At 43.2% G+C, this 17,847-nt stretch overlaps 1 protein-coding gene across 2 annotated transcripts in view; it reads right to left on the reverse strand.

Moving 5' to 3' along the window:
• Positions 1-16,365, reverse strand: part of PCSK1 (proprotein convertase subtilisin/kexin type 1) — a 28,791-nt gene extending 12,426 nt beyond the window's left edge. The window contains exons 1-7 of one of the 2 annotated variants that reach the window (XM_039699199.1): positions 16,010-16,365; positions 14,317-14,421; positions 10,874-10,984; positions 8,123-8,269; positions 7,584-7,660; positions 5,877-5,965; positions 1,418-1,590 (exon numbers count right to left, since the gene is read on the reverse strand). In XM_039699199.1, the coding sequence (XP_039555133.1) occupies positions 1,418-1,590; positions 5,877-5,965; positions 7,584-7,660; positions 8,123-8,269; positions 10,874-10,984; positions 14,317-14,421; positions 16,010-16,192 (885 nt within the window). In that variant the 5' untranslated portion in view covers positions 16,193-16,365. Of the gene's footprint in view, positions 1-1,417; positions 1,591-5,876; positions 5,966-7,583; positions 7,661-8,122; positions 8,270-10,602; positions 10,712-10,873; positions 10,985-14,316; positions 14,422-16,009 lie in introns of those variants that run through there. The other variant, XM_039699198.1, reaches the window with a different exon arrangement.
• Between the last annotated feature and the right edge of the window lie 1,482 nt (positions 16,366-17,847).

The following is a 17,847-nucleotide window of genomic DNA, read 5'->3' on the forward strand; positions in this document are numbered from 1 at the left end:
GAGATTTGAAGGTATTTATGCAAATTATAAGACATTTGCAGCACGTGAAACATGAAAAACGAAGAGAAATAAGATGTACTCGGTGATACAGGTTTTAAATTTGGAAAGACAAACCACATCAACTACAGAAAATCATATATTATCTTTGAGAACAAAGGCTGCAGTCCAGGAAAACACTGGTGTATCCCAGCACCCGCCCTGATTTCACTTAGAGTGATGGTAACTCTTCCTTGGTTCTTCAGGTTAAGCTGTGCTCAGGTGCTTCACCTGAGCAGCAGTGAAGGATCCAGGGATTAGAGCTGTTGTCAATCCCAGCACTGGCTGACTTTAAGCAGAATGGGAAACAGACAGACCTTTGCAAAATCAATCCTTGAATCCTGAGAGACAAACAGGTAAATTTTTTCCCCACTAGAAACAAAACAAGCTGAAAAAAAAAAATTCTCCACCAAAGACCCTACCTTTTTAGAGTAAGACCAATTAATATTTGTTGCCTAATTTTCACTTTTAATTCTCCCTCTGCTCTTGCTACCTACCTATAGGCATATAACCTGTTACAAGCTCTCTCCTCTGTCTCCATTATTCCCTCATATTGTCTTTGTCAGCTGTCAGCATTTAAACTGTTTTCTCTTTTTCTCCTTCTGCCTAATGATGTTAATTGCCCTTTATCCAAAATTTTCTGTTTGTTTGTCCTTCAAGCTATTTCTCTCTTCTCCCCTCCATGATTCAGTCCTCCTCTCTTTATTGTACCTGTCCATCTTTAGATATCCTCACCTCAATGGCAAGAGCTAGAATAGTTTACTAATAAATTCATGACAGCTCTCAGTTTCCACCTTATTTATCACCCAACAGATCCAAAGAGTGTAACATGAAAAAAGGAAACCCGTAAAAATATTGCTCCCAGTATTCCTCATCATGCATTTGTACTATTTTCATTTTAATTCGATCGTGACATGCACCAATTTATAAATTAATGCAATTAGCACAATACAAGCTCATCCACAGGGTGCTAAAATGCATCACTATTTCACACAGCAAAATATTCATGAAGCAGAAACGTTGTATTAAATTTTATGGGCTTTCAGTGCAGAAATCCAATTACTGTTCAGTGTAAAACAAGCAGCGGAGAAGGGTGGGTGTAGGGTGAGACCAAGGCAGCAAAATTAAGGATGTAAAAAAAAAAAGCTTATCCATGGAGGCTAGCAACTAAAAACCAGTTTAGAAAGCCCTGATGGTGTTTCTCAAAAGTCCTTTCTGGCTGGAAATTTCTCTCACCTGTACTACTAAAATACATTGTGCCCATTGAAATATATTTGAGCAAAGACAGACAAACCATTTCCATTTTTTATCTGGTATCAACCATTTCAAAACTCTCTTCTCTGCCAAATTTTTGCTTCATTTTTTCCCTGAAGTACCATACCTGGTTTATCCCATACTCAAAAGCCTTCTGGGCCAGTCTCCCAGGTCCCTCCACAGTTTTGCCATCATCATTAGGGCCCCAGCTTGCACTGTAAATATCCACATGTTCTGGGTTGAAACCGATTGAACTGGCCTCAATTGCATCCGTGACTATTCCATCCAGCATTCGTATACCTTCACAGGGAAAAAAAGAAAAAGAGAAGCAGACTGGATTTACTTTCTGCTCCCTCCTCCTTGTCTTAGTTACCTGTTTTTAATGTTTCCAGTAAAATTAAGCCATAAGTACTGCAACCGCAACTGACTACTGTTCATGTAAAAAGTACTGAGGAAAGCTTCTGTCAGTGTAAAACAATTAGACTTTATTTGCAAAGCTCAGTGTTCCTCTACAAAAATAAGAAAAAGAAAACCTTGAAATCTCCTTAGCCTCCTATTTATTCTTTTCTCTCCTTCTACACAGACCAAAGAGGATGTCTTGCTTACTGCTCCTGTTTTTTACTTATTGCATTCTCTTTCTTCCTCCTTCTTCTCTCTTAGATCTGCAACAAAGACTTCTCAAACTGCTAAAATGCCACTGAAATTAAATAGGTTTTACCAACATTACTTTTATCTGTAAGAGTTCTAAGAGTTTTAGTTCAAAGATGTAGTTCTGAGTGTTCTGACCAAAGCACTTGTCCCTAACAGTCATTAAAGGTTTTGCCGTCTCTGTGACACTACAATTTCACCAGCTCTTCAATCTCCACCACAGAAAAAGAAAAAAAAAAAAACCCTCACTGTTTTTCTACTGCCACGTTTTTTTTCTTCTGTGAGCAACCCAGAGATATCTACTCATTAACAATTTATTAGGAGCTGCATGATTTAATCTCCTTCAGAGCAAGCCTGAACTCAGTGGTACTTAAAATTCAGGTGCAGGCAGTGGTTCATCTGCACTGGATCCTTTGCTGTGCGAAGCCACAGCTCTGCAGTGGGGCTGCTACTACTGTCCAGTGCTGGAAGACAGCAGAAAAAGCAGAAGTCTGGCAAAATTCCCACTGTGGCATGGCTCTTACAGCAACAGCAGCAATAGAAGAGTCACCTCAGTCAGGATTCAGCCTGTGTTTACAAGCAATAAAAGTGTCTGGGTTCCCTTGGATTTGGCAGGTTAGTACTACAGCAGCTGCACCATTGCTGGCAGTTGGTGAATTATGACTACTCATTTTCTAGTATTTTTCACAAAACAGGGATTTTGCCAAAGCACAGCAGGCAAAATGTAGCCATTCTATTAAAAAAAAAAAAAATACCCAAAGATACCCAACAAAAAAACCCTCTAACCTTACCCTTGCAGCTCAGTGTCTTGTTCTTTTTTTTTTATGCTATCAAGCAGAGGAAAAAAGACTGCAAGCATAATTCTTTTCCTGAATGGCTGACCTCTTAATACTCCTAATACCTCCGAGATACAGCTGAGCTTTATTATTTCATATTCATTAGTGCTAGAATCAGACAAAGGAGTTAATCCGCTCCACCACAGCTGCTCTGCTATCACTCACAAAGCTGGGAAAAGCACCGAGGTATATCTTGTGCCTCAGGTACTAAAAACACCACTTACCCAGGCTTGTCTTAAACTGAGAATGGTTTCATTACTCTTTTTTTTTTTTTTTCTGTTGGCTCAGAATTTCCAGATTCTCTCATGCCAGCAAAGATCTGCCTGTGTGAAAGCGATTGCAAGCCGCAGGTGAGAGCTTGCAACACATAATGAGATAGTGGGAAAGTGAGGAGTAATGTGCACACTCTTCCCACAGAAAAAGACAGACAAGTCTGCAGATAAATAATGTAATAAGAAGAAAACAAAACAAAACAAAATAAAAACCGAAAAACCCCCAAGAACAACGACTCCACACTATGAAAACAGCTCAAGGAAGAAAATCACTGCCTTGCCTTCCTGACAGTCAGAAATCCTGATTGCTCAAGTCAACTCAGGGATTTGATGTCTGCAGTGATATTCCCGTAAGCAGATTCCAATTACATCCTCTTGCATAAACTCTTTTCTATTCTTGCTCCCATCATCAGTCCCGCAAAATCAAAAACAGACAAAGCCCAAGGTAATTTCAGACACACATATATGTATCTGCCGGGCAGAAGGGCTATTTTTAGCAAAACGTCACTGTGCACGAACTCTCAGCCCAGTCCTTTGTGAAATGGAGCTTCTTAATAATTTAATTTCCATGGCAGCACCATGGAAATATCATAACACAGTGGTACAGTCAGGTATGCACGAAAATACACATACCCTGATTTATACCAGAGGTGATCGAGACACATTTCTCAGCTCTACAAAGACCAAGAGGTGAATGTTAAAGGGCACTGAAAGGTGTCACTTTGAAAACTGGCATGAAGAGTATTTTTTCTTCACACAGTGCCCAGAGAAGCCCATGGTGCCCACAGCCACAAAGAGAGGTTAGTCAATGTTGCAGAATAGGGCCAGGCATTGATGTGACTGGGGAGAACACTCAGGATTGTTAAACTCGGTACTTTCACAGAAAACAAACAACAAAAATATCAACGGGATGTTTTGTTTTACCCCTCAAGGCAAAGTTAAACCAACCTGTGTTGCTGAAGGCTGGAGAGCAAGGTATTCCCTTAAGAAGATATTGCTGACTATCAAAGAGAAGGCACTGGCTGTGGACCACTGGATTTGTCCAATATGACAACTGCTACAAGCAAACAGCCACTTAAGGAAGTCACCCTGAACTAATGTCAAGTAGAAGTGTGCAATCTGTCATTTCATGGATTAGAAAAAAAAAAAAAAAAAAAAAAAAAGGAGAAAAAACAGCCTCTGGAGAAATGAATCCTGTAGAACTGAGATCATAAAAAAGCTTCCAGCATTTAGCTACTTCAAATTTATCTGAACCTTTTGAAGACTTCTCTTCCACTGCTCTTTGAACATATTTTTCTTACACCCCTGTCTGGGTGTTAATCAGTCTGGTCACATCTAACAGCCTACAATTTCTTTCAACTTTTCTATTTTTCCTCCTCCCCCCACCCGAGTGTGTGCTGCTGGCTGGGTAACATGGATTGCTGGACTGTTTTCCCTACTGTTATTTCCCTTTTCTAGATAAATCATCCTGCATGGATCTGTAGTTTGCATTTGCAAATGAGCACAGATCATATGCAAATAGCTGTGGAAGGACCTCCTCTGTAGATGCAAGAGCCTTAAAATATGAGCACAGTGGGAGTTCAGACATCTTTGCAGCTTCATCCATTTTGCCAAGCTTTGAAAAATCTGACGTCTTCATATTATGAGTGAGATATTTTATTTAAACAGATCATGACAGCATAATGCATTATGGCAATGGCAACCTGCAAAGCTGACATCCATGACAGCTCAGTGGAGTAACTGGGAGCCGACAAAACACCACGCTGAAATGGTGGGAACGACAGTTATGGGTGTCAATTGCCACCCCTCATCTAAAAGGAAAAAGGGGGAAGAATGGAAAAAGAAGGACTGTGCAAATAGCTTCCTCTGAGCTAAATAACCACTTGCAACTGATACTTGCATCATGATTATTTCATAAACAACTAACAGATTGAGTCACTGATTAAAAACCAAAAGTACAATATAATTGATGGGCAAGAAAGATTTTACTTGTTTTCAAATTTAACTTGCGGTGACAGTCGAGAAGGAAGGTGTTGAAACAAAAAGGACAGCAGTTTGCATAACTTGACTGACATGACCTTTTGAATGTGGTTGTGTAAATGGAAACAATATGCTGCAAATATTGATGGGTATAGTTTTGTGTACTCCTCCTTTCACTCTACTCAATCCCTCTCCTTCCCTGGGTAAACAGTAATAAGTAATTAGTCCTTCATTCCTTAAAAGACATTGTCTTAAGTCTAGGTAAGTTATAAGTTGTTGCTACTATTGTTGTTGTTGTTGTTAATATTATTCATTTTTGTTAATATCCTTAACATTGTTTATTACTATCATCATAATCCTCACCTATACTATTGTTCCAGTTGTTACATATTCTATCTATCTATCTATCTATCTATCTATCTATCTATCTATCTATCTATCTATCTATCTATCTATCTATCTATCTATCAATATTATTTATTTTTGTTAATATTCTTAACGTTGTGATTACTAGTTTTATTACTATTATCATAATCATCATCATCCTCACCTATACTGTTGCTGCAGTTGTTACATATTCTATCAATCTATCTATCTATCTATCTATCTATCTATCTATCTATCTATCTATTCATAACCAAATTGCAGACTTCATTAAAGAAATCCTGTCATGTACAGCTGTCATTCAACACTGTTGTTAGACAGGATTTTGACGCTTATAATACTGCAAAATAAATGTTTTCCGAGAATGACCAATCATTCAGATTTCAGATTAATGGTACCTGGCAACTCTCCGCATTTGTCTTGTTTCCATTCATATTAGAAATCTAATTATTTTTTGTTTCCTTACCTCCAACCCTGGAGTTGTAGGCTACTCCAACTCCGCATTTTCTGTTGTTGGCTTGCATGGCAATTTCCCCTGCACACCGTGTCCCATGCCTGAATAAATACAGCAAGAATAAAGAACACATCATAACATCTTTGTTGTATTGTTCAGAAAGACTCATCAAGGACCTTGATGTGTTCAAATTCTTCCTTTCAATTAATGCAATGCAATTATTGAAGAGCTTTTGAGCCGTATCTGCATGATACAAAAATACTTATTTCTCCTAAGCTTCATTAAATATAATTTTACCTACTTAATGCTCAAAGGAACATTTCCATGAGATGATAACTGCTTTCTTTAATCTTACTGCAGATATCAGTATTTTAGTGCAGTGAAAAAGTGGCATAAAATTATGGGGCTAAGAAGCTGTCTTCAGACAGAAACATGATACAAATATTTTTTGATCACACGGTTAGATACTTATTTTCTAAATGACTGCATTTATTTGGGATTTCAGAAAACGAGCCTTTAAAGTGTCCCTGTTTTTTCTTGTAACAAAATATTTTCTATCCAATTATTTTCTTTTTCCATGGATGATTCTAATTCCTCAATACAGAAAGCCTTCCTCTAAGTCTCAAGGTAAGAGCACTGCATTATGTAATGCTACAGATTTTTTTTCAGTGACATGCTTCAATGCTTCTGGGCTGAATTCCATTTACTTATTAATAAAGATTAGAGACAATACAGGTAGATTTAAGAGATAATGACATCATAACAAGAGGATAATGGCTTCTTTCTCTAAAACAACACTGTAACAAAGTAGAAATGCCATTTTTCAAATGTCTTATTCATGGATTTATTATCCTCAGACTCATCTTTCTTTTTTTCCCCTCACACAATGATTTATGTTGTGAATGCTGCTGTATTGTCTGATAGGAAACAGGGAACCAATGCATCAGTTTCTTGCTATCTGTACTGAGTAGTGGCATTCTAATTTGTTTAAGAAATTGACTGTTTTGTGTACCAGCTTCTGGGGAGGCCCCTCCTATTCTCTTTCTTATGGACAAAATCCATAACTGGACTAAGATGGATGTGCCCAGGTATGACAGACTCATCAAGAGACCTTTTTTTTTTTTTTTTTTTAATTCCCAGAGCAAAGCAGAGAATTGAAGTAAAGATATACTTTGGGAGCTATCATTCCAGAAACACTTAGAGACACAAGAATAGATTATTCCCTTCACCTTGCAGAAATACCTCAGCACCTTACACGTGACTTGAAGAAATTCAGAACATCACAGGGAGGTTACAATTATGAAATTCTTCATCTGGGAATTTTATCCCTGTGTTTATATCAATGTTATGTGAAAATGCTCCTACAAACTGGAACACAGGAGGCTCCTTCTGAACATCCAGTAGTGATTCTTTACATTGAGGGCAACTGAGTACTGCCACAGGTTGCCCAGGGAGGTTGTGGCCTCTCCCTCCTTGGAAGTATTCCAAAGGCATCCTGGTCATCCTGGACAGCAGTCTCTAGAGCTCCCTGCTTGAGCAGATGATCTTCAGAAGTCCCTTCCAAGCTCAACCATGCAGTGATTCTCTTACACAAATTCTTCCTCTTATAAAATAATTGCCACAGGACACCCACACAGAAATTTCTCCACTTGTATCTTCTAACACACAAACTAACACTGTGATGCTTTGCTCTCTTCAGGCAGCTGTGAAGCTACTCACTTGTTTTCATTTGTTGGGTCGTATCTAGGGAAGGGATCAGGATCATTGTCGTTGAAATCGTAACTTGCCCTTGGGTCCTACATGCAAAAAAAAAAGAGAAGCAGAATTAATTCAGACAGCTAGAAAAGGCATTTCTAAATTGCTAACAAAATGGTTTGCAGAGTCTGTATTTATTTACTTGATGTGCCTCATACTGGCAGCAATCAAGCTGGTAGAATTTGCTGGCCATTAACAATTCCATAAGTTTTTCATGGAGCTTTAATAATTTAGCATTAAACTGCTACATATGAATGTGTCTGGGAACTAAATCTACTGAAGGAAAAACAAAACAACAAAATATCTGCCCCGCTGCCATTGCTAAGTGACATTCAGCTTCCTGTGACACAGACCAGGTTCCAAATCATGCCTAAGGCGAGTATTTCAGTCTCTCTGCTGCAGGAGCTGACTTGCAGAACAGACAATGAGCTGGGGAAGAGTGTCTGCTTATCAAATTTACAACTGGTTAATCTATTCCATGGCATTCTAATGCTCAAACTTACATAGTTAGCATAGATGTCAGTGTGATTCCACTCCAATCCATCGTCCAGGACTGTGATGACGACTCCCTTGCCGGTGAATCCTTTCTGCCACACAGGAATAACATGGAGATCCAGTTTGGGCAGGGATGGAGTAATTCTTGTATCTTGCTGTGGGACAGAATGGATTCAGATATATCAACATTTTATCCATTTATACCAAAAATGTCCAAAGTTGTATTCTAAAGATGCTGTAAACAATGTCAGCCAGAACTTGCGTATTTCGCTCAATTTTTGCAAATACAAAACAAAAATTAATTTCATCAAATACTTGTGGGGCTGAAAAATTTACCCCACTGCTTGAATTTCCCTGAAGACCACTTCTGAACAAAAAACATCTTGTATTTTTGGTAATTAGGCAGCAGAAAATGAAAGGAGTGGAGGGGATGCACTGATGGACCTTGGAACACTGGGTTAATAATCAGACCTGGGAATGTTTGTTCTTTCCATTTGATGAGGAGCCAAGACAGTGCCCGCAGTGCAGTGAGCTGGATTCCCTCCAAATGTGTTTTCTCCTTGGTCATTAAAGTTAGCCAGAGCAAAATAATTAATGGGTAAAACAATTAAGGTAGTCGTTTGGTTGGGAACAACTGTGTTGAATCACAATTTTCTCTTTACTACCCTCATTGCTGTTCCTGTGGTAAATCAGCTGGAAGTATGAATCATGGACAGCCTTCCCTTCTGCAGCAAGTTTTTTGAAGAGTATCTCTTAAATGGGTCATTTTCCCCCTGAAATACTAAAGGAACAGTACATACATCTAATTTAGAAAACATGCTTACAGCCCCCATAAAAACAGAGATGTAAAAAGAAGCACTTTCTTCCTGTTTCTCTGTGCACAATTACGTTAGCTGATGGCAGGTTTTCTGTATATCTTTTTTTTCCAAAGAAATACTGCATAAAATACAAGGTTTAGGGAAATAAATTTGTTATGGGGGTGAAATTTCTTTATATTTTGCTATCTATGTCTGACTCCTTCCATTCGGGGAATTATTTGAGATTTCAAGCTTTGTTCTCTTGAATCCATCAAATAATATTTTTTTTCCTGGTGATGTGTGAAGGTACACAGGATAGAGCTAAAAGTGTTGCCATCAAATCATAAAAATAAGGTAATAGTCAGTTATTCACTACAGGGCAAAACTCATATTTTGGAAGAAAATATCTTAACACTTTTATGCATTTAATCAGAAAAATTCAATGTTCATTGTGAGAAAGGCTAAGCAGTATGTTTTTGTTTCTCATGTGTGAAAACTAGAGGGAAAAGTAGTGAAAACCATAAATAGGTGGGAAAAGGAACTAAATCTCCTGGAGAGCAGAACATTGCCAGGTTTTTTTCCCCCCTGACTGCTTTTATGAATCATGTGTGTGTTTGTGTATTTGTCCAATATAGATATCTTGGAAATGTCCTGCTTTTTTGGATACAGGCAAGGAAGAAAACAGACATTCTGGATCAAAGAAAAGCTAAATTCTTACAGATAACAATATTTTTTCTGTTCAAAATAAGTCTGCAGGAGTCCTCATGGAAATATTTTATGCTATGTGGTTCATAATTCATCTTCCCTAGCTCAAAAGAAGGGAAGCAGCCTAGAGTTTGGTATGATTTCTCTAAGATTAACTGAGGAAAAGTATTTCCAGCCACCCAGGCCCCATTTCTTCTTGACCTTTCTTTCTGATTTGTTATACCCACCTTTAATCCCATCCCTATTCTGAGTGGAAGCAATGAATCCTAAACTGAAGGTACAGCTAGATGCACAATGGAAACACAAGCTTTTGGAAGAAACCATGTAAAATCGAAATGATTGGCTGTATTTCTCATTTGACACATGAAGACAGAAACTGTGGAGCTCAGGAATTTTTTTTCCTTTAGGTTCTGAACATGTGAATGATCTTTAGAGACCCTCTGATATATAAATCATAGTCCATGTAGCTGAAGGTGCTTGTCACGTGCATGCAGATGCAGATCTGGTGTATGTATTCTGCACTACCAATTTTAATGAAGAAATAGATGGCCAGCTTCAGCTATGGTAATGGACTTCTTACAAAAAAAAATACAAACATTTGAAAATTATCATTTAAGTGGTTTTTAACTGTTAACCATTTATGGTATCATCCCTCCCCCATACTAATAGCAACTATATGGCAATGGACTTCTTACAAAAAAAAAAAACTACAAACATTTGAAAATTATCCTTTAAGTGGTTTTTAACTGTTAACCATTTATGGTATCATCCCTCCCCCATACTAATAGCAACTGAATTGGTATCTAGAATCTTTGTAGATGTGACATTCCTCTGTTATGCACAGAGATCACTCATTTTTACAACATACTCTAAGGAAAGGGACTCTTCATTTATTCCCCTTGGTGCGATCACTCTGACACTGGTAAAAAAAAGGCAGCTAATGGCATAACCACCTTCCCTCGTTTCACAGGGCAACAAATTCTTACCAGATACCACTGCTGATTCCACATAGGGTCGTTGAAAAGGCTTTCTGCTGAGTCTCTCACGGCGGCACGCTTAGTTCGCTTCTTTTCATACTGCTGCTCTGCCCATGACACCTGCGATTGTTTGTAAAAATATCATGAGTGAACCTCTTCAGTTTGGGACTTTAAGGGACTCCATTTATTCCCCTTGGTGCAATCACTCTGACACTGGTAAAAAAAAGGCAGCTGATGGCATAACCACCTTCCCTCGTTTCACAGGGCAACAAATTCTTACCAGATACCACTGCTGATTCCACATAGGGTCGTTGAAAAGGCTTTCTGCTGAGTCTCTCACGGCGGCACGCTTAGTTCGCTTCTTTTCATACTGCTGCTCTGCCCATGACACCTGCGATTGTTTGTAAAAATATCATGAGTGAACCTCTTCAGTTTGGGACTTCCTTAACCTGGAGTATAAGGGCTTTCATCACACAGAGAGATTTTGGTGCCTAAAGCAAAATGAGCAACATTCAGTACAGGGAAGAGGATTATTTAAACTGTATTCCAGTGAGATTTAGGGAAGAGAACTTGGTGAAATCACAGTACTGTAGAATCAATTCACAGAAAGTTATTAAGTACAAGTTAACAAGGAACTCCTGTGAATGACAGAAAAAAGGTTTTTACAGCAAATAAAACCATGTAGTATGGCTAGAAGGTCAGCTAAGAAATGGTGCTTACTGAAACAAGGAAAACCACAGACTGCTTCTTTCTCCTATTTATCTTTTATTCATTCTCTATTGGGAGTGAAAAGGAAAGAAGAAAGATTATCTCTGGCTTTAGTCTAGCAATCATAATTATGCTGTTACTCACAGACCAGCTGGGCCTCCAACTCTCCTTCCTAGTGGTGTTTTGAAGAGTGGTCAATTAGCAAGCTACGAATATTAGACTAACTTCATCACTGGCATAATTCCACTTAAGGCAACCGAAAGCCAAAATGTTTCAGCGTGCTTTGATAAAGCATCACATGAGTTGCGCAGCCTCTGTGCACAGACACAGCAGTCTCTAAGGCACTAGGTTGTATTTCAAATGTGTATCGCCCTTGAATGCATTACTGAACCCAGTTCAGATGAAATCCTGATGATGATGCCTCCCTCTGTGCTGTGGGCTCTTTGTGGAAAGGGAATAAAACATTATTAGTTGGTCCTTGTATGGTCACTCTGACGCAGACGTGTCTGGTCCTTCTCATCCCAAATTCCAAGCAGGCAAAGCAAACTCGGGTTCAGCAAGAGTGCCAAGATCCTGTGACAAGCCTCGTGTGAAGGGTGCCTTGGATCTAATCTTTTACTTTCAAGCTCTGAATAGATTCTGTTCCTTTTATCTACTGTGATTGAGCAGCTTTATGATCCTGACATCTATCACCATATATGAGATAATAATGACTCAGAAGTTATGATTTAAAAGTATTATTTGATTAAAATGCAATTTTCTAGTGAAAGCCTAATGAAAATTCACCACAAGAACATAAATCCCTTAAAATCATATCTGCATTAGGCATGTTTACAATTCTCTTTGCTATATATTTAGTCCTAAACCCCCTACAAACCTTTGTCATAGAAGATGAGTATCCCCATGCAAGCTCAGGTATTTTAAACTGCTCTATTGATATCTCAGGCCTTACACACTTGTGCAAACGTTGGAGCAATTACCTCTAACTCTCTTCCCTGCCCACAGCAAAGCTTGACCTCTTCACCACCAACAGTAATTAGTAGTTGACAACTTCCATGCTTGTTATTTCTTTTCACGGTGAGCTAATGCAGCAAAGGGAAAAGAGCTGAAACTCCCAAGAACATGTGCCAGGCAAACAAGCAAAATGTTTGTCACTCAGCAGCTGGGTGAGGTTCCCAACCATCCATCTCCACCAAAAGCTGAAGGCCCCATGACAAATCTCCAATCACTGATACATAAAGCAGTAAAAAAATTCTCAATTCAAATCTACTCACAAGAAAGTAGATTTGGAAACCAGCGCAAATACTAGAAGAAGGTAGGTAAACAGATAATTATATCCCTTCAATGTATTCACAGCCTTTATCTGTTTTACAACAAACACTATAGGAAGCAGATAAATATTCAGATTAGAGCCAAGTTTTGCCACAATTTTCACACTTAACATACCGTAAAATTCATGAAGGCGTTATACAGACAAAAACAGAATTCCCCTTTCTTTCTCTTTTTAAAAGTTGAATCTAAATCTTTTTAAGTAGGCTGCTGCTGAACAGGAGCAGCTCTTCAGAGCAAAGGTCCCTGTGTAACTACACAGCATTACATGATTGCTTTGTGTTTATACACTTACGTAATGCATAATTGCACCTCATTTATTCATGGAATTAATTTGCATACTGGATGGTAAATAAAATGGAAATTGGAGTAAATTTAGCAAATCACCTGCAGCATTTTGAATCTAAGAATGTAAGGATGCAATAATGTCTGGTAGCAATATAACACAATCACTTCCATTCTGTTACAATTTTAGAATGTGATGCATTGAATACTCTTATTCTTCCCTGTGTAACAGATTCATTTGATGCAGCAAGCCCAAAAAAGCGAGAGACCGCACCCAAAACTCTGATCCTGAGCATCGTGCTAAAATAATATAGGACATGTGGTCATAGAGGCATAAATTGCAACTAGCTTAGACTGAATCTGTAGTTTTGGACATGCCCAAGTTAGGATTATTTCAACTTAAACTGGTAGACCAGTTCCCGTTTGCAAGGAAATAGATGAGATTGTACAATTTTCGAACAAAACAGGCAAAACAAACACCCTGTCTTGCCACACAGAATATTTCCTCCTAGCTGACATTTGCATCTAAAACCTCCAGATAGAAGATTACTCATTCTGAAGTGATTTGTCCTTATATGATAATTTGCTGGTTTTGACAACTGGGTTACTTCATGGTTTGGACAGCTCATATTGTCACAATGATTGTCGCAACAATGCTGATCTTAAAATCAAGTGTTGTTGTTGTGACATTTCCCAGAAAATAGTTTGTAAGAGAGGCTGACAGCTTTCTGGTCTGCTCTTTAAATTTGTCATGCACCTCAGTTTTTCATTATGGTTGCAAACAGAAATGCTTGTCTCTGAAATAAAGCCAGAAAAACGAGGGGTCTGTTTCACCAGTGGGTTGCACCTTAGACCCCTCTCTGGTTTTTCTGTGCTCTGATTGCAGTGTCAGATCATTGTAAGAAAAGACTGCCAGTCTGGAATGTGTGATGGATCCTTTGAGCTTGTTGCAGAAGCCAATCCAGCAGAGCATCAGCCCTTTATCCCTGCTTCTTTTTATTTTTTTTAGTTAATATTCAGTCACTTTAAATCAAACCTAATTCACATGGTAATTGCACAGACGTGGCCTAATTAAACTTAGTGCATCTATGGATTTTTTACTTTGCATCCAGCCCCTTGGTTCCCTGTTCACATTTTCTTCAGTGGCACATCAGCATCTGAAATTCCGGTGCTGCACATCTTAAATCTTAATTTGGAAAGCTCTTGTAAAATATGTGGTAAGGGAGGGTCGGACTCTGCCTGTGAATGACGGAATAGTTAAGTATTATTCAGCACGAGTATGGATGGCTGAATATATTAGACTTGCAAAATGAGGAAGGCTTGCCTGTGACCTCTTTAAGAAGCTAGCGGTAAGGAGACAGAATAAAAAAAAAATTTTAAAAGAATGAATTCAACACTTACCCGCTCATCATCAGAAAGTCTCTTAGTGATGTGAATAGCACTTCTTCGGGACCGTCGTGGGTGACTCTTATGTCTGAATAAGTAGTGGTTTTTCAGTGATCCAATCTGTAAGACGCAGGCATGCTTTAATTATCAGGAAGTATTTCCCCACTGTGAGCAAGTACCAACAATCAAAACCTGAAAGAATTCACGCTGCCTTGAAGACAAAAGAGCAAGAAACTAGCCTGTAGATATTTTAATCCAAACAAGGAAGCACTCCTCCAGTAACAAGTGCTTCTCTCAGCCTGCGTGCTGCTAGAGGAAGCCGGGGGAGTAATTTCATTTGGGCTGCTCAAGCGCAGTCATTACTACTCCAGGACTCAAGTTGCACAGCACCTGCACTAATGACCACTGCACTCATGGACTCACCCCGGCAAGGCCACATTTCGGCGGGCAGGTCGCCCACCAGTTTTATCTGCTTTTTCCTGCGCTTCACCTGGCCAGGTGAGAGAAGCTTCGCGTGGCTTCAGACACCTCACTGCGGGGCTGGGTTGTGCGGGCACTGAGCAGCATTTTCGCTTGCTCAGCGTCCAGCCAGCCAGCGGGCGAGCCAGGAGCCCCGCGCTGACTCTGAACACCCCACTCCCCCGAGGACGGGCACTTTGACAGCTGTGGGGGCAAATGTACCGCCTGCAAGGGCAGAAGGACCAAACCCACACTGGCGGGGTCGCACCCACGGATTTGGGAGGTGAACACGGCAGCGCCGGGCCACAGGGCGCTGTCCGCGGGCAGAACTCTGGCACGGAACCGGGCCGGACCGGGGGCAGCAGGGTCCCGGCGCTGGGGGACGCCGTGCCCGGCACAGGACCCTCTCCGGGAGGTGAGACGAAGCTGCTCCCTCCCGGCGGTTACTCATCCCTGACAACGCTGACGTCACGGCATCCCAAAAAAAGCGCCCGAGGGATGGCTGGAGAGAAGCCCCGCGATGGCGATGGAGCCGGCGGGGCGGAGGCGGCGCGGGGTCGCAGCCGACACCGCCCGTGCTCTCCTCCTCCTGCCCGAGCTGCCGGGCGAGAGCCGGGAGCCCTGCCCGGTCCCCTGTGGCACAGGTCGGTGTGCCCGGTGTGCCCGGTCCCCTGAGGGGGTCCTGAGGAAGCGAGCGGTGTGCCCTGCCTGACTCTGTCCTGTCTCCTCAGGGAGAGCCTGCCCTGCCTGCACCCTTCCAGGGACAGCCGGACCTCCCGCCCGACCCTGCCCAGTCCCGCCAAGGCGGGGTCGGTGTGCCCGGTCCCCTGAGGGGGTCCTGAGGAAGAGAGCGGTGTGCCCTGCCTGACTCTGTCCTGTCTCCTCAGGGAGAGCCTGCCCTGCCTGCACCCTTCCAGGGACAGCCGGACCTCCCGCCCGACCCTGCCCAGTCCCGCCAAGGAGAACGGGAGCGCCCTGCCCGCTCCCGTCAAAGGAGAGCCCGAGGTCCCCGCCCGGTCCCCGGGGCAGAGCCGAGCCGCCCTGCCCCGTCCCCTCCGAGGGAGACATCCCTGCATCCCTGCCCGGGCGCCAGGCACGGCCCCGGACGCTGGGATGCTGCGGTGGGCGACCGGGAGCTTTAAAACTCCCCGGAGCCCCGCGGGCGGCAGCCGGACACAAGTTTGAGGGAGCGGGGAGGGAAGGAGCCCGGCGGGATGGGAAAGGAGCCCGGCGGGATGCTCGGCCGTACCTGCCCCACCAGGTCGTAGTCCAGCTCGTCCGCGATGGCTCTGGCCGCGTCGGGGCCGGCCGGGATCTCGGCTGCCCACTCGTTGAGGAAGAGCCGCCCGGCGCTGCCCTCCCGGGGCAGGGACCAGGCTGCCAGGAGCACGGCCAGGGCCGCGCACCGGCCGGCCCAGCGCCGCCCGGCCATGGCCGCGGGACGCGGGAGGGACGCGGGAGGGACGCTGGCGGGATGCGGGGCGGGATGCGGGCGGGATGCGGGCGGGATGCGGGGCGGGATGCGGCGCGGCGCTGCTGCGCGGTAGCGCGGAGCGGAGCCCTGCCTGCCTGCCTGCCTGCCGGCGCCGCTGCCCGAGGCTCACAGACCCTCCGGAGCCGGAATGGAAATGAGTGTTTACACGTCAAAACGACGACAGCCATCCTGACGTCAAGTGTACCTGGCCCCCGAGCCGGGGGGAGGTGATTCCCGGGAGGGGGGAGCGCGGAAGCGAGCGGGATGGAGGCGGGGGGCGCGGGGGCGAAGCTGCGGGGGGGGGGCCCCGAGGGTCGGTGAGCGATGGTTCCCATTCTTTTGGGTGAGAGGCGAGACCCAGCCCGAGGCGAGGCGAGGCAGGAGCGCGGAGCCCGCCCGCTCCCATCCCGTGGCGGGTGGGTTTTCTGCCCCCCTGCGAGAGCTTTAGCTTTTTTAGCTAATTTAGCTTTTTTTGTTGTTCAGCTGGGCTTCCCTCGGCCGTACCTGCCCCACCAGGTCGTAGTCCAGCTCGTCCGCGATGGCTCTGGCCGCGTCGGGGCCGGCCGGGATCTCGGCTGCCCACTCGTTGAGGAAGAGCCGCCCGGCGCTGCCCTCCCGGGGCAGGGACCAGGCTGCCAGGAGCACGGCCAGGGCCGCGCACCGGCCGGCCCAGCGCCGCCCGGCCATGGCCGCGGGACGCGGGAGGGACGCGGGAGGGACGCTGGCGGGATGCGGGGCGGGATGCGGGCGGGATGCGGGCGGGATGCGGGGCGGGATGCGGCGCGTTGTTCAGCTGGGCTTCCAGCTGGGCGGCACAGCAGGATTTCGGCGCATTGTCCCCCGACACCTGTGACACACCACAGAGGTGCTGCCTTTACGGGCACCCTGCCCGCCCTGGAGATGGGGGCAAATGTGTTTATTGTCAAATACGGTTATTAATTCTGTACAATTTCTCGTTTAAAAATAGTTCCAACTTTTAGTCTATCAATCGCATCCGGTGGTCTGCACGTTGTACTTTTTCAGCAATTATTTCAATTTGTTAAACACTTATTTGCACATTTTCGTGTTGCATCTGCATTTCCCCAGCCCCTCCAGTTTTATTTAACATTCCCTCTACCTTTTCACTCTCTTTTCTAGTGCTAGAAAATGCTTCTAAAACTTTCCTGGTGTTCTCTAAATGCCCTTTTCCTCTGAAACTGAACCTTTTAGCGTCTTCACTTTATGGTGCACTGTATTTCATTTCTTGATTCTTCCGACTTTTTGACTGTAAATTTTAGCAGGCTGGTTTTGGATCTGTGCTTCAACACTGTGCTTCCTTCCATTTATTATGGAGTGACAGATATGCCTGCCTTGCTCTTCACTGGCTTCTGAAGTGGGAAAATAACCAAAAACATAAATATGAAACAATGAGGAGAGGAAAATATTTTAAAATATCATTGCTTCAGTGTCTGACATCTCATTCCCAGACATCACCATGAGAGTGGATGTGGTTCTGGGCATCTCCATGGACCCACAGGGATCAGGGGACTGTAATCACTGCCACTGCTCTGCCAGCTGTGAGAGTAGGAGCCTCAAATAACAGGGATATGAACGGATCCACGAGAGGGGGAAAG

This window comes from Passer montanus, unplaced genomic scaffold (assembly GCF_014805655.1).
Source record: "Passer montanus isolate IOZ18808 unplaced genomic scaffold, ASM1480565v1 scaffold130, whole genome shotgun sequence".
In the NCBI taxonomy this organism is placed as follows: domain Eukaryota; kingdom Metazoa; phylum Chordata; class Aves; order Passeriformes; family Passeridae; genus Passer; species Passer montanus.